Below are 23,043 nucleotides of genomic sequence, written 5' to 3'. Positions count from 1 at the left end.
TTTAAACTGTATGTTAGAATACCGTGCATCACTAAAACAGAATGCTCGTATCTTGAATTTCACCAAGTTAAACATTAAACTTTCTCCTACTTCTTCTCTACGTTCACATGAATAACTTATGCATTCAGTGGTTTATGTTTGTGGCATAATTTGCTTAGAGTGAATTTTTTGTTTAGAAGGCAAGTGCTATGAAAGTCCCAAAGTGTCTCAATGCATTATAGTGCATATAGAACAGTTTTGAGTTCAGTTGTTCTATTCTCCTTTACCCTTGAAATCAATGAGTAGAAGATGAAGGGGAGGAATGCATTCTGCTTTTCCTTGATAAGCCTGACTTGTCATGCTTTGTGTAAAGGGTCCTCTAGGCTTAACGGGGAAGATCCTTCAGGTTGGGTTTAAAGCTACGTATAACCATTCTCTAATCCTGCATACAATGGATAGAAACCTGTGCACTCCCTCTTGCAATATACTTTTAAACTAGCGTGGCTTAAGGAGCTCTGTTGTGGTTTCAGCTTTCTGTGCCCAGCTCTGCAAGAGATGATTGATTTAACCAAAAAGCTCTAGCAGCAGTTTTTGAAAGAATGACGATTTATATATGTATGTGTGGTCTTAACATTAATGCTTGTATACACTCAGAAAACAACTTTGGAGTTCTTCTCATATGTATGAAACAATAGGGCCAGTTTCCCTGCTGTATACTCATTTTCCAAGAACTGTGTCAGTTTCCTGAGTCTTTGTCCAAAACCAGCTCTGATTTACACCATCTAATTTTGATTTTAAAAGACCAGTCACCTAGATATCTAGTCTCTCCACTCCATATGTGCCTGGAGGCTGTGAAAAGACATCTAGTTTAGTTAACTGTATACTCAGTTGGGGAATTGCCCTTAGGCTATGGGATTTCCCTAACTTTATAAATTATTTCCACACCTGCAGTACAAAAGAAGAAGAGATAGGGATAATATCTGCCTATAATTAGTGTTTTATACATATTACATAAAAGGGGGATATTTCAGTTACTGGCAATAACATGTGTGTCAAAGTAGCACCATGATGAAACTCCTAGCTAAAGCATGCCCCTCTCCCTTGGTGCAAAAGGAATAACAAGCACATATTTACATGTGTTACAGACCTTGCAGTGAACATTTGGATTCAAAAGATATCTTCTTAGGTGTTAGTTCTCGCCTTTTAGTGGCAGTAGAGATTACCAAAGCCCAGGTAGCAAAGGCTTGTGGTTTGGAAACGGAAAGTTCTGCATTTCATTCCTTGAAATATTTATACTTTTGACTGAATCCCTGTGTTTGTGACTGCTGCTCATTGTAAAACTGTGGACAACATTTGAAGGGCTTAAAGTAATGGACCTGTGTAAGAAAGAACTGACATTGATCTGTTAATAACACAGACCTTTTTCACTTTCCTAGTACTGACTCGTCCAAGGCCACACAGTGATGACTATAGTACCATGAAAAAAATACCTCCCAGAAAACCAAAACGAAGTCCCAATACGAAACTTAGTGGCTCTTATGAAGAAATACCTGGCCAAAAGCCTGGGGATGTAAAACAGGCAAGCACAGTAGCTAAACCAGGTGGCTATGACACTGCGACAGTACAGAGAGCAGCTTCTGCTGATGGGCCACAACATGGCGTGTTGAGTCTCTATATGTCACAAGAAGAGGAGGAAAATGAGCCTGTCTATATTGAAATGGTAGGGAATGCAATGAAAAGCAGTTCTGCTGAAGCAGAAAGCCCAGAACAAGGAGAGTCTGTATATGAAGAAATGAAGTATTTTCTACCAGAAGAAGGAAGCAGTGGTAGTGGAATAATTCCAGTAGTGACTGGATCTCCTCCTCTGTTGTTTGAAAGCAAAAAAAATGTTAACATTGAAGATGGAACATTGGATGGAAATGGTCAAGCAGCTTTGATCTATAAAGACTCATGTGACATTCCAGCCCCTTTCCCTAACTTGCTCCCCCACAGGCCACCACTTCTTGTATTTCCTCCAACCCCTGTCACGTGTTCACCTGCTTCTGATGAATCACCTCTAACACCACTAGAAGTCAAAAAGCTTCCTGTCTTGGAAACCAACCTAAAATACCCTGTGCAGTCAGAAGGCTCAAGTCCATTATCACCACAGTACTCCAAAAGCCAGAAAGGGGAGAATGAAAGACCAGCATCTCCAGGCTTGGTTGTGTTCAATGTTTCCAGCAAAGTGACTCCTCCTTCCACACCACCTCCTCCTCTCCCACCACCCCCTCCTCCTGTACCACCTCCTATTTCCTACCGGGCTTCCACACATTTTGCATTTCCTCCAGAGACTTGTGCTAGTTTTCTGATTAATACAGGGAAGACAGGTACAAACTCAGACCTGTCAAAAGTACCTCAGAGACCAAATCCTGCTCAGCTTGGATGCTCATCTTCTCCATTCTCCAAACTGCCTTACTCCCCAAAGGTGGCAAGAGCAGATCACAGGAAATTGAACTCGAATTCATCATCTTCATTTCCATACAGCCCTACAAACTCAAGGTCATTGACCAGTCCCCTTGATGAGTTAACTAGCTTGTTCAACTCAGGACGGAGTGTGCTACGGAAATCTGCAGCAGGACGTAAGATCAGGGAGCCAGAAGGTAAGACAGATCTCTGTGCTTCTGTATAGTGTATTTTTTCTGCACCGAAACTTTCTTACGGTGGAAGCTGATAGAGTAGGTAAAAATACAAACCAAAACTGTCTGGTTTTTTTTTTTTTTAAAGAAAGACCTGTTGTAGTCTTAAGAAACATATATAGAAAATACATTGCTTATAAAAGTTATAGGTCTTCAGGTTTTCTCTGAGATGTCAAAATTACCAAAATGTTTGTATGACACAAATTTAAATGGATTATTTTTAACATTCCAGCAGTCTCAGTAAAATAAACACAGAAGTTACGTCACGTGGAAATGAGTTTATGGTATCAATCTATAGAAACACTTCAAATGAAATACATGGCTAGGTGTCTGGTAGGTAGCATGTACTTCAACCTGAAGAATTTCTTTTAAGGTTTCATTATTTCATTTCCATTAAATTCTGAATTTAATGATACAACCATTACTATTCTCCTAAATAAAGCTGAGACAGAGAGTTGTGCAGCAAACTATATTTATTTCCCTTTTCTATCCTTTTATTCTTACCTTTCCTGTCATTTACATACGGTTATGTACATACCCAGAGATTACTTGGTATCCTGGCTTTCTGGCATCTGGAGAACATCTTTAGTATCTAGTGCAAAAGCCAACTATAAAAAGAAGGAAACTTGCCATTTTGCTAAAGGTTTTTGAGACCACAGTCCTCAGACATTATCACTTAATTATTTGCCTTGTCCAAGTAATAAAGGGTTTAATGTTGTTACTGGAACAAATCTATGGATCTTATGAATTCTGAAAATTCATCCTGATGTTAACAGATTCAATTACCTGTTCTGTAAGGGTGAGATGCTTCTGACCTAACTTTGTCCATCTAAAAGCTCGATATGTAGGCATCAAATCCTTAGGCTATGAAGAGACGGTCATTTTGAGAGTTTAATTCCTCCCATATATCTTTCTCCATCGGGTATGAGGAAAGCCTCCTAGATGATTAAACTAGTAGAGTTGTAACTTCTAAGTGATTAAAGTTGAAGTAAAACCTGGTTCTGCATATCAATTACAACACTGCCTCCAGTCTTCACGTTACTTTTCTGATTTTAAAAAAGAAGTCTCCTATTGGAAATAGTCAGTGCACTATATACAGAAACTTCTTTCCCTAGTAGCATCTCCCAAACACAAAATTCTATGAATTTAAAATTCAGAGTGATAAAATCTCTAGACTGTTTTCTCTGCTTCTTCACTTCTGTCTGTCCAAACAGCTTGTCTTAATCAAGAGCTGTGTGCAGCGTATTCAAAATGGGCAATATGGAGTCTTATTTTTGAAATATAAAACAAAACAGTAGAGAATAGATTATCTTCTTATTAATTGTCTATTTTCTTAAATATATACTGCTCCATTGATTTCAGTATCATATCCTGATTTATGCAGCTATAATAGAACAGAAGCAGGTGTGTGTGCTTACTCTGGATACGTGTATGTCTGCCTGTGTGCCACCCTATCTCATTGTCCCTATGAACCTTGGCAGCCTTCAGCCAAAACCCCTTTCAACCAAATACAACAAGGAGATAAAGTCTCAAAACTAATTGAGTTTCTGCAGGTTTCATGAAAGTTAGTGGCTAGGTGGAGACAAGAGACTGATACTGGGAGAAAGGCTGCTACCAGCTAGCAGAGAAACCGTGGTGGACAGAACCCTTGTGAGTCCTCCAGACATTGAAAAATCTTTAGCTGGACCTTGCATGTTCCTAGATGCTGAATTCAATCAGCCATGAGCTATGACTTCATCAGTTCTCAACTTCAAGAGAATGCCTTGTTTATTATTCTGAGTATATGAATTGATGAAATTTGTAAAGGAGATGTTGCAGTAGTTTTGCTTACGTTGGCAAAATTACTTGATAACATTCAATGCCTATAAATGTATGTAGAATGTTTGTTTTGTTTTGTTTTGTTTTGTTTTGTTGGGGGTCTTGTTTTATTATATAGATAATACATTTTTATCCGCTGTTAACTATTAAAGTCAACTCTTTGGATATATCTTCTCAAGGCTCTCAATGTACCTGGTGAGGAAGTGTGGTAAGCCTACTCCACAACCAAGTCACAAAACTGACCTTTACCTTAAAAAAAGTGTTTCTTTGGGATGGAGGATTTTTGCAAACTCAATTTTCTACTAAATGTGACCAAGATAGAGTTCAGCTTGGGTCTCCTGTGGGTTGAAGCTAGTGCATTAACAGAGGCTACCATATGAAAACTCTAAATTTACCTTTCGCATGGAAAATGTTGTACTTCTAAATATTTCATCGAGGCAGCACTAAGTATGAAAGATCAAAGTTCAAGAAAGATATACGATAAAAAACCTGAATCAATATTTTATGAGCTAGGAAGCTACTGTATAATACTAAGTGCAGCTACATATGAATAGTTCAATGATGAGCAGATGGATTGAAAGTAACAAAGAAATACAGGTGAATGTATGTGCGTGTTTTTACAATTTGCCTTTTTTCATGTACTTCATGTGTTTGGTTCATTTCTAGGGTAACAGCTGGAAAAAAAAAAACTTTTATTTAACCTCTGATGCAAACTAATAAGATGGCAATCAGCAGAGTGGACTCTGTTATGTAAAACTAGAAGTTGTCCATGTCTTACCTCCTGAATTTTTATCACCTATTGCCTAATGCATATTAAGTTCCTGTAAGACTCCTCTATTTCTGCTCTTTGTCATTTGTAGTATTTTATTTATAGGAGATGATATGGTGAAAAAAATTAAATTAATTTATACAGAAATTCATTAAAATTGAAGACATGGCCTAGAGCAGCACTCTATAATGTGCAATTTCCTTTACTTCCATAAGTTATAACCTACCAACAACCTTAACTAAAAACAGAAAGTAAAACCGTGGGCCATTTTGAAGTCAAGGAGGACTAGCTATGGGAATCAATAAGTTTCTGTATGGGATCATCAGCTTTTGAGATAAAAGCCTCCTTGCCAATAAAAGTGCAATACAGACAGATCCCCCAACATGCCTCCCTCTTGCCTGGAGGAGTAATTTCAAGGCCTGAGAACACTGATGTCCTTTTGGCTCCTGGCCTCTCCATGGGAAATGATCGTCCAGAATTACAATAGAACGGATTTGTGGTTTTCTGAGGGACTGCGGACTTATTGTGAACTGAACTGAGAGCACTCTTCTTTCACACAGGCAACAAAAAAAAAAAATCAAATGGCAACAATTTTCGTTACCTGGTGGCCCAGCCTGGCCATTTTTTTTATACAACAGTAGCATCTGCTGGTTCAAGCAATGATCAGGATCATATAGCATGCAATTTCTTGCAAAATACTTTACATGTAGGAGAAGTTTTCTGTTCTGAAGAGCTTATAGTTTAAATAAGCAAAACTGTAACAGGTGAGAACTGAGATAAAGTGATTTCTCCAAGGTTGATAGGAGTTGTCATTGAAGCTACAGCTGTATTGTTAGACAGGGTTTTCCTTTTACTCCATACAAAACGAGACTTGAGTGCAGATAAGTGATAATACACACACACACTTTTCTTCTCTTCTCCTTGATTTCTAGAATAGAAACTTCAGTTTGCAAGACAAATAGAAACTGTGTGGTCGTGTGAAGAGGCCCTACTCAGATATTTCTAGACAGGACCTTAGATTTGAAACTAGACTCCATGAAACCCAATTCAATGCCTTAATCACAAAACTACACTCCTTAGCAGAATGTGCAAATATTTTTAACTATTCAACATGTAAGACATTCCTTATATAAGGAAGAGACAATTACATGTTTAAGCATTTCATATTAAATATTTGTGGAGCAAGGACAGAATTTTCTTTTCCTTAACATGGATGAATGATACTCAAATTGCTAGGTCATAGTGTTATTTCTCTTGATTGGTACAGTTGATATTAAATTATTCCATACAAAGGGGAATCGTTTCAGCTTCAGAACAAAAGATGGAATAATTCCCAACCCATCATCCATGCTCAGATTGGCAGAGTGAGTATTCATGTGGATTCTAAAGGGAAAGGAGCAAAGGAAATATGATTTTCCCTTAACCTGGATGAATTTCCTTACCATCAGGCAATTGAAATAAAGACTTAATGCCTTCTCTGCTTCCTGCTTGTTGAGAAAAGATTGGCATGGATGCTTGGCTTCCATGTCTGAGCAAAAGAAAATGTGCAAGCTTGCAACCCTGGCTTTAGGTGCCTAAGAAATAAAATTAGGAAGACCTTTCCTTTATGTAGGTCATCAATGTATAGGCTTCCAAGTTTTGTGAATTATTGTTAGTGTTTCAATACAAGTAGATCTGTATATGCAAGCCTATACATGCTTCAGTGACCTATTCTTTTCCAAAACAGTTTAGTAACTTACCTAGTAACAACAGAAAAGGCATGCAAACATTAGGTTGTTAACAAAATATCGATACTGTTCAAATGTTTGCCCGATACCTTTGGCATCCATTAACTATATGAATCCTTTCTTTATCTACTTCCTAAGTGAGGTATTTCCAAGGCAGGTATCCTCCACATTCTCCAGTTTAAGCACTGGAAATCACAGGAAGATATTTACAACTGAGAAATAATACAGATATTTAGATGTACCTAGTTGGGACTAAAGCTTGCCAAATACTCTTTATTGAAATTGGCTCAAACTTGGAAAAAACAGGATTTAATGTGTATGTATGGGGAGTACTGTCCTGTCAAAGGCAGGTATCCCTTTGATAGCTAGTAAATAATTTCCCTCTATCAGCAGATTAGATTAAGCTATTGTGCAGCTAACGTCTCAACAGTGGATTGCAAATTAAATCCCCAGTGGGGTTTCTGAGATTAAATCCCAGTCCCTTATCCTCTAAGCCACTCAGCTTTTCCTCTTAAGCAACTTAATAAAGATAATATTCATATCTGCATCTCATTATTCCTAGATTATATGGATACGATGTAAGTTTTACTTTCTTTGTGGCAAAAGCTAACAACTTACAAAACATGAGTAATACAGAAAGCTGTGTTGTCACCTTTTATCTTCTTTTACCTGTGAGTGCTGGAGGAATGATTACATGAGGCATTGGACTTCTATAACATCTTTCAAATAAAATTCTCAAAGCATTAAAACTTTAATGAATTAAGTTTCACAACACTTCTCAGAAAGAGATTAATATCTGTTTATATAATTGCCTTAATTACCAGGGAGTGAGGGTGACTTTCTGTGACTAATTTTCAGATTAGCTATTTAAACACAGGAGAGTCATCATTCTCTGATTCACTATGGACTACTTGCAGCTCTCAATCTGAATCTCTTGCAGTAGGTACGGAAAAGTGGGAGAAAGCCAAAGCACTGCTAGTAAGAGCTTAATGCGAGTCATAAAAAAAGGCCCATATTTGGCTAGCTGTAGATGCCCTATGCAGAAAATTACAAAGGAGGAGAAAGAACTGCTGGCAGTATGGTTGCCATCCAGCCCGTGCTGGGTGATTTTTCTGAGGAAATAATTGTGGTTTGCATTACTGCAGGAGAAAAAGGCGTTAGAAGAGTCTAGAGAAAGTACCCTCCATTTCTGTTTGCAGAATATCTGTGAACTTGTTTACAGTCTGAAAGATACCACCTCAACCTGCAGTCTTCTCCTTGTCTATAGGTCTGCCATTATCTGGATAATTTCTGACAAAAAAAGATCTGTTGTTTTAGGATAAACACAATATACCAAGAATAATTTTCCATTTCAGAATCTCTGAAAACTAGTATATTTTACTGCTGAAGAGTTTTTTGGGTTTCTGTTATGATGATTTTTTTTCACTGTATCATTTCTCTTCCTGGTTGATTTCACTGTTTGCTCTTACAGCCTAAAATCATGTAATGTGTAATTTGCTTTGGTTTTCTGTTCTGACATGGGAAAGCAGCTTTGTGTGTGATTACCATAAACAATTTTAACCTGAAGATTACTGGAAGAACAAATCAAGTCTCATTTATATTTCAGGTGAAAAAAGAATAGATATTGTCATAAACCTTTATTATATTTATTTTGCATTTTAAATGCTTGTATTGAAAATAAAATCAAATCCTTACCACTCCTCCACGCATTTCCAAAGCTATATCCAGTCAAATAGAGATTGGAGGAGACTGTGCAGCCCCAGAATCACACAGGAAATATCACTGTATTTTGACATGATCTTATACTGTAAGTATCTACAGCTGACAGAAGAGGATCCTGGAGTAGATAGACCCTTGGTCTGTCCCAGTACAGGCTCTCTCATGTTCATACCTAGTCACTGCCTGACAGGAAGGAAGCTGAGGAGAAGTAATTGCACCGGCTTTTCTGTTCCTTTGACATGGTCCATTTCTGAGAACTGCAGGCATTCCTTTTACATTACTGATTCTTTTTTGCTTTCTTTCCATTGGGTTGGATTTATTTTGTGTTCCCTTCATCCTGTCCGATACTGGAGCACAATAACCACACCATACTTGGTTCAGCTTAGTGCATTTCAAGCCCATAGACTGTAATAATATCCCACCCTTAACAGTGACTTTGATCATTCAGGTGGACTTTTACAGGATTATTATTTTCATAACAATGTCTTTTCTTCACCATCTGATGAACATCCTTGTTCCAAATTCAGCAATGGTTCAGGAAGTTGTCTCATTACTAACAGTGTTGTGGGCTTCTTTAAATAGTAAACAGCCTTCAGTATTTTTTATTTGTGATCCAAGATGCAGAACCACGAAGGACTTTGTTTAGGAACCACTACATCACTAATTGTAAACCAAACATACATTAATGTGAGAAATTAACCATATCTGAGAGAACAAGGAAATTGAATTGTAGCACACTTCCGTTCCTGATACCAACCAAGAATATGGCTATTTGGCAGTAACTGTCATATCACTTGATTTTACAGGACTACAGGCATTTGGGACATAGTGGAGAATGACATTTGAACACACATTTTAGTGAAAGTTTCTAATTAAAGTCTCAACTTGAGTGAGAAATCTGTTCAGATGCTTTTAACTTATTTACATGCATTTCAGCATTAAATCGTCTTTTGCATAGAGCCTCAGTAGAGAACAATCATTCCATTTCACAGAAAATGCTAAGATTGTGACATTTATTTTTGTTTTGCCCTGGAATGAAAATCAAGCATTCTTAAATTCTGTGCAGAAATAAATATTCTTTCATATCCAGTCTTTCAAAAATGTTTGGGAAGTATTGAAATGGTTTGCCTCGAACATAGTGAAATTTTTCTTACTGGAAATGTTAACAATTAAATGCGTTGACTTTTTATTTTTGGACCTAGATAAGTTCAAGAGTGGCCATTTCAACACCAGTCAGGTTGTCATTTAGGGGTATGTCTACACAGCAACCAAAGATGTCTTATAAACAAACCAAGCTACTTCTAAACTCAGTGGCTCAGGTATCCAAGAGCAATGCAGTTGTGACTGCACAAACTCCAGCCCCTCAGTGATGACCCAAAGCTCTTGACAGGACTCATGCAGCTCACTGTGAAACTCTACAGACCCATGTTTGTGGATTGTGTTCCAGTTCCAGCGTCAGCATTTTGTGGAGCTGGATGGAGAAGTAAAAGAATACAGTTGGAAAGAGATTGGGAAAAAGACTTGGTCATAAACATGAGGGTGCCCTGACCCTCATGCTCTCTCCACACCACTGCACTCTGCTGTTGAGAGGGTAGGAGAGTGTTTGGAAGTGGAGCACTGGAAGTAGGAGTAGCAGTTTGGGGCATCTGTCTTCTCCCTGGGCCCACTAGTGAGTGGGAAAATAAAGAAACCTTCAAGTTCAGCACTCTTTTGGCTTGAGTTTTCAGTCTATTTTAAAACGAAAAACATGAAAATTAATTTTATCCTTTGTGTGGTACAATTTTTAAAAGAAAAAACATATGAAAAAATTAGACCTGAAGTTCCACATTTCATTATTTCTTTTAGCTCTTTCCTTAAGGGCTGGTTGCAGTATGATGCTGACATACTACTAGTATGTAGTGACAGTTTTTAGCCACAGGTTGACTATATTTGTGCACAGTAGGATGCTTATCACACTGCACCTGTGATAGCCATATGTTCTTGCTTTGAGGTTCACAGAAGTGTCATTGACCATCACTGTACCCCTTCAAAATGAACTTAAAAACAAGCTAAAGAAATATCTAAATTCAATTTTTATTTTAGAAGCTCACTTAGAAAGCAAATTGGGAACGTTGCCCGAGAGGTTTTCCAGAATAGCTGTCCCTGTTTGGTGGGCAGGATTACGGTACAGGTGATCAAAAAATATTCCTTGGATTGTCCCTCAGGATCTGCTCGAACAATTTATCTGCCCAACGCAGTCACTTACGCTGACTTCTGCGTTGCAGTCGATGCCAGAGCTGGTATGAGAGAGATCCTGAAAAATCTCTGTAGAAGTATTCTGTGGGAAAAGTAAATAGAACTGATGTGATGCTGTTGGCAGTAGTAAATCCCTGTCTGTTTGTTTGTTTGGGGTTTTTTTGTTTGTTTATTTTTGCAATGTTTGCAACTGTGTTTGAGGGGGAGGAAGGTTGAGACAGCGTCTCATCACATAATTCCTTCCAACAGCAGCTAAAGCCCAGCAGTAATGGCTGTTCTGTTACTGAGATACCACACACAAATGTAAACAAACTTAAATGTCTGCCTTCAAAAAGAACTGCTGCATCCACATTAGTTAGAAGAAAACAGTTTAAAAAAGGGAAGCTGTGTTTCTTACCAAATTGCCGCCTCCTTTTCCAGCACACCAGCAGTTTTTTAACCACAGAAACACAAGAAATAGACTCTTTGGTCAGCCAATCGACACACCTAACAGTAAACAAAACTATTACAGAGTAAAATCAGCTACTTTTTTCCATATTAGACTTGAAAAGGTAGGGAACATGGGAACATGGAGGGAAGAAATGCTTCACCTAAGGCAGGGAATTGTCCCAAGCAGTGCTGCCCTCCTTCTTGCCCTCTGTGGTTAGTAATGGACCTCAGAAAGGCCTGCAGAGATCAGTTCCTAGAGAAGATGGGGTGAATGAAATCCCCAGACTCTGAAACACGTGCACTGGCTGGATTCTAGCACACTTGCTGCTTTGAAAAGGTGTTCCAAGTTCTTGCTCAGATACTACTAAGCAGGAGAGGTGGCAGCCTGTCCAGATATTCTTCATCCATTACCAGTATTTAAGGAGGCTGTTTTCTCCACTTCAGCAGCAGTATTCTTTGTCTCATGCTGGGAACAAGCCTAATTCAAACAATTCGGAGTCCTCCAGACAGGGAAAGAAGGCACTTGTGTTATCTATCTCCCCCACCAACTCTGAAAGTTTACCTGACTCAGAGATGTCCCTAACATTACTTCCAGAAAGGAGGGAAAGGTTTGTAGTTTGTAATGATTGTCACTGAAATAAATGCAAAATAAGAGCACTATCTTCCCACCAGCTCAAGTCCATCAGCAAAGAAAGCAGAAGAAACCTTTCTATTCTAGGTGTATACTTTCCATAGCTGTGAAGCGATTTGCAAAAAAGTGATTGAGCTGATGGTTCTTAAGGGCTGAACCAGACCTAGGAGTTCCTGCGCTTCAGCCACTTCCTTCTCACTACCAGCCTTATCTTCTGAACTCTGGCCGATCGGTGTCACGCTAACACAATATTCTTCAGAGGAGCTCTTTACCTCCAGCAGAGTGAGTTTTGTCACTTGATGTTCTTCATGGCCTGTGTCTCCTCTCTTTGCTTTCCAGTGTTCATACAGAGCTTCCACGAATGCAGCTTCCCAGAGCCTGTTTCTGTATTTACCTGCTCTGTTGAAGAACGCGGCTTCTGGAGTGGCTTGTAACACCATCTGATAGCTCCACTTACACAGCTTAGAAGAGAGAAAGGGTGCTGGAAGTGACAGTACAAATTCATTGCTGCCTATCCTAAGAGCATCATTGCAGGGGGAAATCCTAGACAATTGCTGCTGTAAGGGCAGGCTTTGTGAGGTGAAATAAATCAATGAATAATTATTGCCTCTGACGGCAGCGGCAGCCGGCAGCACAGCTATGAGGGTGAGACAGGCAGTACATGCTAATAGGCTGGGGGAATCCTGTCTTGACAGTTTTCATCCTGCTCCATTTCTTTCAGCAAATAAGATGCATGTGTTTGCCTCCAGCTCTCAGCAGACAAAGTAAACAGTCATGCTACAGCAGGTCACAGTGTGACTTCACGTGGGTAAACTGAACTACTCTGAAGCAATATGCATTTATCCAGCAAAAGGACACCCGAGAAAACCTGTGCTGGGGGTAGCCAGTAAACGCCAGGGACAAGGAATGTCTCAACAGTAAGTCAGAGCAAAACAGGAAATGCCACGTGCAATTGTCAAGGTGCAACAAAGCACAGTGGTAAACACTCGAACCAAAATAAAATAGCCTGTTCTTATTTAACCTTCCTCTCTCTTTCCTTCATCAAAAAATATCTGCATAATTTCTGCAGTCGCCATCTTTTTTTTTTCCCCTCACTTCACAATGTCCACTTACCACAGTAAATGTAACAAATATTCAGGGTTGGCCGCTAGGATTTGGTGTATTCCTGACTCTCCCAGGAAAGAGTGAGAGCACAGATCAAGAATCCCTTCTGTCTGCAATGACTTGTCTTACATACGCTGGTTAATAGGATCCACCGGTTCTCTCTTATTCACATGTATAATGACGGGCTGCTTAATTTGAAATTTCCATTTTGCTGGATGCCACAGGTTTCAAGGAAATCAAGCTGTTGAGCTTTCAGATCCCGTGGTAGCCCAGGTACAAAAAGCTTCTCCTGCTGTGTTACATTAATTTTTCTGCCAGAATGTATGTGTTTTCCAGACTTCATAGTTGCTAATAAAGTGTGAATAGCTGTGGATCTTGATAACTAAAACCATATATTGATTATTGGTTACAGAAAGTCCTGTGTTCCGTGAATGAAGAAATAATGTTTGACATTATCCTGGGATTCATTGAAGACATTAAATGATAAGAAGGGGAACTATTTCCCCCTCTTTTCATATATTTCTTTCCATAATTACATGTGTTATATATTTTTGTAGGTTTGTGGAAAAGATTTTAAGCTTTTTCTATAATATTTGTGGTTTCTGTTTTATGGGGCTGATGTTTTTGTTGACCAGGACAGAGGTTGTTTCTACTTTAGGACCTAGATACATCCTGCCTAGCTTGTGGCACTGAAATTCCTTAGCTGGGAACTCAGTCTTAACTCTCTGTTTAATTAATGGAATGTGTGCCTTGAAAGAATGGTCCAGGTACAAGTGAAATCAGATCAAGAGAGGTGCATGACTTCCATTTACACTAGAGCAAATCTAGGGAGAACCTGCTCTCCCCATACAGTCAGGATGAAACTTTTAAATGTGGCTTCAGCAGAAGTGGTACAACAGGTCAGTGCCTCACTAGCCCCATCTGCTTTGAGGTTGCTTTTCTTCCATATTTTTCCTTTTTTTCCTGAGATGGACTTAATATTGACCACTCATTTCTGGTTGTGGTAACTAGTGCTGTCAAGGTGAAGGGCTATGTCTGGTTTAGTAAATGAGCCAGTGCCAGGGAATGTCCTGGGTGGGGCAGCTCAATCCTCCATGCATTCAAAGTGCTAGAGCAGTCCCTGGCATGGTTTTGGACCTGGCAGGCTGGCTCCCTTCCAGACAGACCTGGGCATGGTTCAGGACATGGCACAGGTCAGGGACTATTCCCAGCAGACAACTTGGATGCAGCCTCTCTGCTGTGGAGGGCAAGAAAGTGCAATAGCATAGACGTGGGTCTTTTACCATTTGCCTCAGGGCCAGAGAATAGTTATGATCACATTTGAATTACCAGGATAGACAAAGCAAGAGGCCCTCTGTATTTACGCTGTATTATGAATCCCTTGGTGCTTTGGCAGCGCTGCACAAAGCATCCAAGGTAAGCATGAATCTGATCCAAAACCCACTGAAAGCAGTGGAGGCCTTCTGTTGTTATTAATGAGTTCTCAGTCAGACTGTAAATGAGCACTAAATGTTAAAAGGAGAAGCATTTGGAAAAAAGAACATATGGGGACAGATATATGTTATGGATATACCTCCTTTTAAAGAAAGGAGAGCAAAAAAAGGGCTTTGACAGAAAAGAAAAATAGAACCCAACCAGGTGAGTTACTGCTGTGCTTTTAATAACATACTATTTTTTCATGTCTTGCTGCACAAAGAGTCTATGATGATTCCACCTAAATGCTGATATCAGTCATTGATTTATACTTTGCTTTAGACTTTATTAAATAAACTAAATATATAATTTCCTTACAAAAGTAACAGTTTCTCAAAATGTTTCAGTATTGCACTTTAATCTGTCATCTGAATAGAGCCTATACTAGCCCATTTTCGAATTTGGTGATAACAGCATTAATTCAGCCTAAATACTCCTTATGAAATAACTATGATGTTTGGGATCCTACATTTTATGTTTGAGAAAAATGAGCTTTATAATAGGATATTTGGAAGTCATAGCTCAATTAAAAGAGTTTAAGTTATTCTTTTCACAAGAGAGTTATATCATGTAGACTTTCAGTGCATTGAGTTTCTTTTAAGAGTGAGATAATGACTCAAAAAGGAAAATAAAAAGCACATATATTAAATCATTTCCATGATTGCCATACTCTGACTTTTCTTTCCAAAATAAGTGACATTTCAGTCCATCCTGTGCCTTATGACTTTGTCATGAGTTTTAAGCTCAATCTCTTCCAGTAACTCTGAGAATAACAAGCAAATGTGGATTTCGTGAGCTGCCTCTTTTGCATACCTTTCCTCTTACACTTTTCAAGTAATGTTGATGTAATTAATTATGGGTTTATTGGAATACAGAGCTTGCTTGTAAGGAAATAATTGTTACACTTTGATTTGTCATACTCTGATTAAAAGCACTGTACATGTGATTGCTTCCAGCTATTGACTATGCTGCAGTTGAGGGGCAAATTATGCCCCAATCCAAACATCCATACATCTCTGTAGTCTATACATCCTCATTAACTGCAAGATTAGTCAGAGCAGAATTTGACTGAGTCAGAGGTATCTTTTTGGCAAATTCACCGAAATAATAATCCAAATGCTGTTCACTGTTGCAAAGAGTCTGTAGGTTTTCAGTTAAATCTTGTATTCCTTTTATAATCATGAACTCCCACCATGCTCTTACAGCTGATACCTCTCTGTAGCTAGTCTCTCACAAGTAGGCATGGATGACTCTTCAAATAACATTTATTACTAGCTGGAAACTGTTAAGATGCTGTTACTTAAAAAAAAAAAATTGAAACCTGGTAAATCATCCATCCAACTGGTGAGAACAGCAGGGTGCAAGTCTGAACAAAAAGCTAATGTTCACTGTGTTGGCGAAGACGTTCAACTGTAAGAACCATGTTTTTTTCCTTTCCTCTCTCCTAAAGTATTTCTGATAGTTTCAGAAAGTTGATGAGGGATGGGAGAACAGTGCATACTTGTATCTGCAGGGATTCATGGCAGCAGAGGGAAGTTGACATTAATGTGGAGAAAAGTCTAAACTTCTATATGAGGTGACTGAGAAAACATGAGGGTGAAGTGAATTCCAGACCAATATTTGATGGATAAAATTGGAATCACTAGGAATTTTCTAAGTTTTTAGTGTTAACGAAGAGCTTCCCTATATCTTTTATAATGATCCAGTATTCCTGTCTAAGATACCATTGTGCAATGATGCACTGTGTGGAACAGAAATATTATGATAAAAAGTCAGGGGACACCTTTGTTATGCTCAGGGATATTTTGGGTAGGGGGGGAGGCAGGACAGAGAGGGATACCCCAGCACAGAAGATTTTGGCAGGCAGGGGGACAGGCTGCCCAGGCAGGTTGGGCAGGCTCCGTCCTTGGGGGGTTTCAATTGCAACCTGCTCTGACCTCAGAGCTGGCCCTGCTTGGAGCAGGGGTGCACGAGAGACCTCCTGAGGTCCCTTCCAGCCTGAATTTCCCAGTGATCTCAGGTGAGTTTTGCAGCACTGGGACAGTACACTGGTTACACCTGGCTAAAGCACCCTCTTGTTATCCTATTTATAGAAAAGATTTTCTTCAGAAACTCACCCATTTTACACAAAGTCCAAAACAAATAAACAAACAGTACTTGTTTGCTAGGGTTACACTCTGGCTGCTCCAGGAGTCTTTTAGAAATTAGCCAACATATGCGGTTACACTTTTTCCGCAGACTCACGTGACTCTGCTCCAACGAGGAGCTGAAGATGCCTATATATAGAAAATTAGTACAAGTACCTTTATATAATCCAGATTATTTTGAAACAAAATATAGGCTTCATTCCCACCCCCAAGATTAATTAAATAAGGCACTATGAAGTATATTTTCTCTATATAGTCTTCTATTTAGAAACTAAAGGTGTGCATTTATTACAGTGACTGAATAGAGCAAATGGGACAACAGATCTCTATCTAGATAGCTGTCCCAAAAGATATGCTGCATATCTGTCCACTACTTGTTTCTGCCAATTCAGGATGATATTTTAGCTCAATAGTGGCTATCCACAATCCTTTGTAGTATTTCATCTTACAGATGTAAAGGAGAAAAGATAACCTTTTTTTTCCAAGAGCCCTTCATGAATGCCACGAAAAGATATCAATGTACCTATGAAACAAAAGGCTTCTGCAAATAGGAATGCAAGTCTTTCTACTTGAATATTCTCAAATGAATTGCAGATGTCAGGCAAATCAATAAATCTTTTGGATATCAAGAAAAATAAGGATCCCAGCCACTTCCCCCGAGACTCTTTATGTAAAAGGTGGCACAATAATTATGTAGGTGGATTATGATCTATAGGCAAGTGCACTGACTATTAACATCTAAAAGTGACATTTCCTTTTCAGACAAATTTAATATGAGCTGCAAAGATGCATTTTTCAGTCAACTTGCTTGTACAAAAGCTAAATCAGGCATGCTCTTATAATTGTACTGTATGCATTTTCCAGCTCAGATTCTGGTTCTACCGCCTCTCCCAAGTCAGTTACTGTGGGTAGAGCTGGCCTAATTTTTCAATGCATAGCACATTTGCCTAAATACACAGTCTATGAAACAGTGCCACTGATTGCCACTCCAATCAGATATGGCAAAAAAAAAATGATCAGGGAATGAGGGCAAGGGAGGAAGCAAAAAAAAACATTGAAATGTTTTATTCTAACAGCTTGGAAATGAACTTTTTGACTTTTCAAGACACCTTTTTTTAGAAGAGGAAATGTTAAGAAAGATTCAGAGTTAGATAACTGAAAGCTAAACAAAACTAAGAAAGCCCTTTTCAATGAAATGAAACATTTCAAGTTAACCAGAATGGGTATACAGTTTTCATTTCATTAATTCATTTTTAAAATGTTGGTACTTTGTAAACCAGGTGGATTTTTTTTCAGTTCAGGCATAAAAACAAAAAATTGACCATGCAGTCAACATTAAGTTTGAAAATCTGCAAGCAAAGTATCTGTTACCTGGTGAAAAGACGTTTTTCCTGTCCTCTGGAAAAATGCTTATGTGCTCAAGACTTGTAAGAATATATTGAATCTTTCGGAGAGCAGAGGATGTCACTGGAAGTATGGATGAATGCTGTAATGTTGGTTTTAATAGCTAGTCTTTTGACCTCCTTTGGTTGTTGCTGTTATTATGACAAAGCTTAAATAGACACAACCAAAATCAAGGAATAGCTCTTTGAGAGCTGTCATAGAAGAAAAATTTCCGTCTTAGAGTGCTAAATGAGGGCCTTTGCACCCAGGTCAGCCACAATATGTCAGCCCCACAGCTAAGACCAGCTCTCGGAAGGGGTGGAAAGAGTTAGGAAAACTGAAATGGAGCTAAACAGAGAGACAACTGAATTCAGCTTTGTCTTCTGTGAAAGAAACCTGATTATGGCAAGGAAAGAGTATGTGTATATGAGAGAAACCTGGAAAAGAGAGAGAAATCCACCAAAAACTGCATGGCCTTGCCCGTGCAGCGTTTCATGCAGCTTCATCAGCCCTGCCGCACGGGGCTGGAGTGGGGGTAGCCAGGGATGCCAGAATTGCAGTGGGGGTCCCTCCTACCATCCCCATCCGTTCACGGTCTTGTCTCCCAGCCCCTAGCCTGCCTCCGGCCCCTGAACTCCGGTGGGGAGCACCGCTCGGGCACAGCTGATGGCTGAGCCCTATTCCTTATGGCGCGCTGGGCTGACAAAGCCAGGCAAGCTCAGAGCCAGCTCCAGGCACTTCGCTGGGAGCTGCTCTGCTTTGCGTGGATGGGCCATCAGTCAGAGGGGGAAGAGGAGAAGGGTTTTGCCCTTCTCTTTGAAGAAATGCCTGTGCATTGTACATAGCTTGGGAACTCCTACAGGATCAGGCCTCCTCTTGATGTCTTGAAGAAATTTAACTAAAAGGCTATGGCATGAAAACCTGGAACTTTATAGAAGATGACAACTGATGGCTGGAGAGCCCTGAGGCAGGGTAAATAATGCCCACGGGGAGGCTCTGCTGGGAGGAATCTTGCTACATATGGTTTCATATCAAAAGCCATTTCGTTTCTTGTGGGAGGAGAGAAGAGAAAAAAATAAACCCATGTTATAGCTGTTGCTGGTATCACCTAATGCAATAGTGAAAGGCATTGCAGTGATGACAGCAGTATATGAACTCATGTGAAATAGAATAGCATCTAAAATAGAGGCAATAAAAACATTTGTTGAGTTTTATCAGCTGATATTTGTGTGGAAAGAAACAGTACAAATGAAATGTTGTTAATGCCTTTCACTTCCGGAAACTTTAAATGGCTACAAGTGGAACACTAGCAAAAAAAAGAAAACCATGCAAAAATCACTGACTTACACTGTCCACATTTATCACTGGACTTGTGAATTTAGTGGTTAATTGAATTAATTTGATACAGTAATTTGTTTTCTGTATGTTAGTTTTTTCTACTTATATGTGAAAGCCACTTGTTAATAGAAAGCTGACAAGCTTTTTCTCTGTTTGTGTCAGGTGCTGAAACTAATCTGAACTTGAAGAGCAGGGAAGATCCAAATACATCAGATATTGGATCAGAAACCCAGGATAAAAATGCAAATAACCATGGAACTCAGTCATCTAATCCGTTGTCCAGTTCTGTGACTGCTGAAAATGGAAATTCGGTATCAAATGGTAAGCAGTTTTTAATCCCAAAGCTCTTCTAACATAAAATTGCTGAAGTGTTTCCTTGAATGAGCTTTTTAAGATATAGTCCAGCTGGAATCTTCTGAGTTGTGAAATATCTGTGTTGCTGGAATTGGCTTGACTTTGTATGTGTGAACTGATAAGCCCCTTTCCAATAAAAGCTGAATGTGAAGAAAATAAAAGAGCCTCTGTTGAGGAATTTGTAATTAACTCAGCTCCAAGTCTATAAGCAGTCCAAGGCATGGAGGACAGAGATTTGGGATTTCTGATCCTATAATCAATACAAATGGGACAGAAAATGGAAAATCAGGATCTCCCTTTGCTACAGGTGCCTTACTAGTGAATGACAAATTGTTTATCATTGCAACAAGATGATCAGAATGGGGCAAGAGCAATGACAGAAAGAATGAAATCTTTCAAGGTCCTAAAAGCATAAATGCTAAGGATGTAACACCTGTATTACATAAAATCACACAATAAAAATACACAAGTATGAATGGACACGAGACAAATAGAAAGTATTTATTTTGATGGATGTGGAGAAGCAAGTGTCTGAATACTTGCATGGCACTGGGTACAATTATCTTCGTGCTGAAAACTTAAATCTAAATATGGTTTGTGTAAGCAGAACAGTTGTATAGCCTTTACTTATAAGGGTAGAACACATAATGCAGTTGGTAGTTTGAGAGCTATACTGAAAAATCAAAGTGAGAAAATATCAGGTCAAGTGAAATATTGCGTTCTGTTTTCCAAATATGCTATCCTTTTTTTTTAATGCTTAATATGCAATGTTTTAAAATGAAAAATCAAACTTTATTATCAAAATGAAACATTTCACAATCAAATAATTCCTTTCTTTTCAAGAAAACCTATTCTCCAAATTCTGCCGTGCTTGGCCAAAATAATTCTTCCTGCTCTTTCTGATAATCAAAGCAGAAAACTCATCCAGTCTGAAAAGTTATACAAGTGTAAAGGCGCATTCATTCCTGTGTGGAACCAGGAACACAGTGTGACAGAACAAAAAGGCGTCTTTGTCCATTACAACCGTGTCCCCATTTGTATCAATATAATAATTTGGGGAGGAGGGGAGCATATTTTCACTATGTATAAGAGTCAGATTGTTAAATTAACACAAAAACTGTGGGTAGTCTGAGTCTTTGATTCCTTTCTATGAAGGATTTTAACCATATGTTCTGATGTCCTAATGGGACTTGTGGGAGATCGAGTTTTTATAAGAGCAACCATTTTATCCCCAGACCCCTTCACTGGGAGTTTAATCACAAAAGCTATGTTTCTTTCAGCTTAGAAATGAAATGATGCTTGAAGTTTATAATTTGTGATGATTATAGTTAAGTTAGTAAACGATCTCAGTTACAGAAATAAGTAGTCATTGCTTGAATAAAAGGCCAACTAATAGGTGAGATGGGTGCTTGTAATTGTTTGTGTGAAGTTTTTATCAGTGTGTTTGCAACCACTAGTAACCAGGGCTGTTCATATTGATAATATACAGTATCTACTATGCATAAACTAATTCTTTTCAAACTATTTGTAAATGGAAAGTTTAATCATAAAGGTGTAATGTCGTGCAATGGAATTTGCCAGTAAGATATTTTTTCCATTAAAAAACAGTGATTCATCAAACACAAACTTTTCATGGAAAGTTCCCAATTTTGATGCAGCTTTGATAAGGAATGGTTTTGGTATTCACTGTGTACTAAAGAAGAAAACTCCTTTTAGGTCTGGCAGTACCCCACAGGGTAAGGAATTAGCATTATTTGTGGTATTTCAAGGTTCAAATCTATGTTTTGCCTATTAGACTCTTGTAGAAATCATGCAAACTTTGATTTTACCCTGATGCAGAGCAAAATCAGATTATAAATTTTGTGATACAGAATGCTAGTTTTCCAGCCACTCTTAATAATGATTGAAAGAGTTGACAATATGGAAAACTTTGGTGTACTTTGATTACATGAATTCAAAACCAGTTTGCCAGTTTGCTTAGGAAAAAAATCCTTCCAGGACTCAACCTTAACATCTTCATGATTTTGAAATCTGTGTCTTGTTGGATATATCTAGGCAATACTGATATTTGAGGATGTGCCATGAGATGTTTCCATGTAAAATACTTTTTCATTTCTTTGTTACTGTATACAAACTCCTCTAGCTTTGAGGAAAATAAAACCTGAAATGCATTATTAAATAGTTGATACAGAGATTACAAAACTCTTGAATATAGAGTAATTTGCTTCCCACTGATACATAGTTCAAATATATAATTTCCTTTCCACTGGCAGAACTAAAGCCTAGATTCATACATTACTCATATGAGTTAATACAGAAGCAATTTCTTAAATAAGACTAGTCTTTTGCTGTCATGAATGAAGTGTCAGCACCACTCCTCTGAAGCATCATGAAACTTAAAGTCACTATGGTCATAAGAATAATCATTTTGATGACTATGTTAATCTTACTTATAGCCTGATGAATTCTTTAGAAAACCATTACTAAGCAGCTAGAAAGATGGCTGGCTCAGCTTCCAAACAGATTAATGCTGTTGCATTAATGTTGTTTTCGGAAGCTGAGTTTAATTTCTAGTACCGTTGTTAGTTCAGAATTTTAATAGCAGTTCCTTTTTCATTTTATATAATGTAATCCTCCTCTTCTTTAATGTATCTTTAATATTAGGAGTAACACCTTTCTATAACTCTGTGCCATCAAACTAACTTTTCTGCCACAAACCTTCCACACCTACCAAAGTTTTTAGTCTGAAAGAAAGAGCTTTTTTGCTATTTCTTGTCCAAACAAAAAGAGTTATCAGAAAGCCTATAATAACCTTTTACGTTACCATGCTGAAAGTTGTGATCCTAAATCACCCAAAACAACAGATCCTCTGGTGGGAGACACTCAAACACTGCAGGTAAAAGTTTACTGAAATTTGTTGTCATTTCCAACTAGTACCTAGCAGGATATAGAGGAGTGTTTAATCATTAAGTGAAATGTTTAAATATGACAACTATAATAAGTGACTGAGGTGACCAAACCTTTGGTTAGTGAAAGGCAGAAATTCCCCAGATACCTGACAGTTTTTTTACCCCCGGTGGAGTGTGTTGTAGAGGTACTTACTCTGTGTAACCCAAGTGAAAATTAGAGTAGATATTGTATAGATGAGACTGCCCTGTTGGACCAAAGGAGCACTAATGGTCATAGAGGCACGCACTCTGCACTGTGCTGTTCACCCAGCTCCGTCGGCATGCTGCTGTCCCTAAAGGAAGCTTCTCTGGTT

The 23,043-nt window shown here is 38.6% G+C and overlaps 1 protein-coding gene across 1 annotated transcript in view; it reads left to right on the top strand.

Annotated features, from left to right (window-relative positions):
• Positions 1-23,043, top strand: part of MYO16 (myosin XVI) — a 304,717-nt gene that overhangs the window by 261,482 nt on the left and 20,192 nt on the right. Inside the window, exons 31-32 of the mRNA XM_075137449.1 lie at positions 1,416-2,618; positions 19,590-19,748. Coding sequence (XP_074993550.1) covers positions 1,416-2,618; positions 19,590-19,748 — 1,362 coding nt within the window. The remainder of the gene's footprint in view (positions 1-1,415; positions 2,619-19,589; positions 19,749-23,043) is intronic.

Source organism: Calonectris borealis, chromosome 1, assembly GCF_964195595.1.
Source record: "Calonectris borealis chromosome 1, bCalBor7.hap1.2, whole genome shotgun sequence".
NCBI lineage: Eukaryota > Metazoa > Chordata > Aves > Procellariiformes > Procellariidae > Calonectris > Calonectris borealis.
The sequence above is the reverse complement of the archived record's forward strand: the minus strand, read 5'-3'. Positions and strand labels throughout refer to the sequence as shown.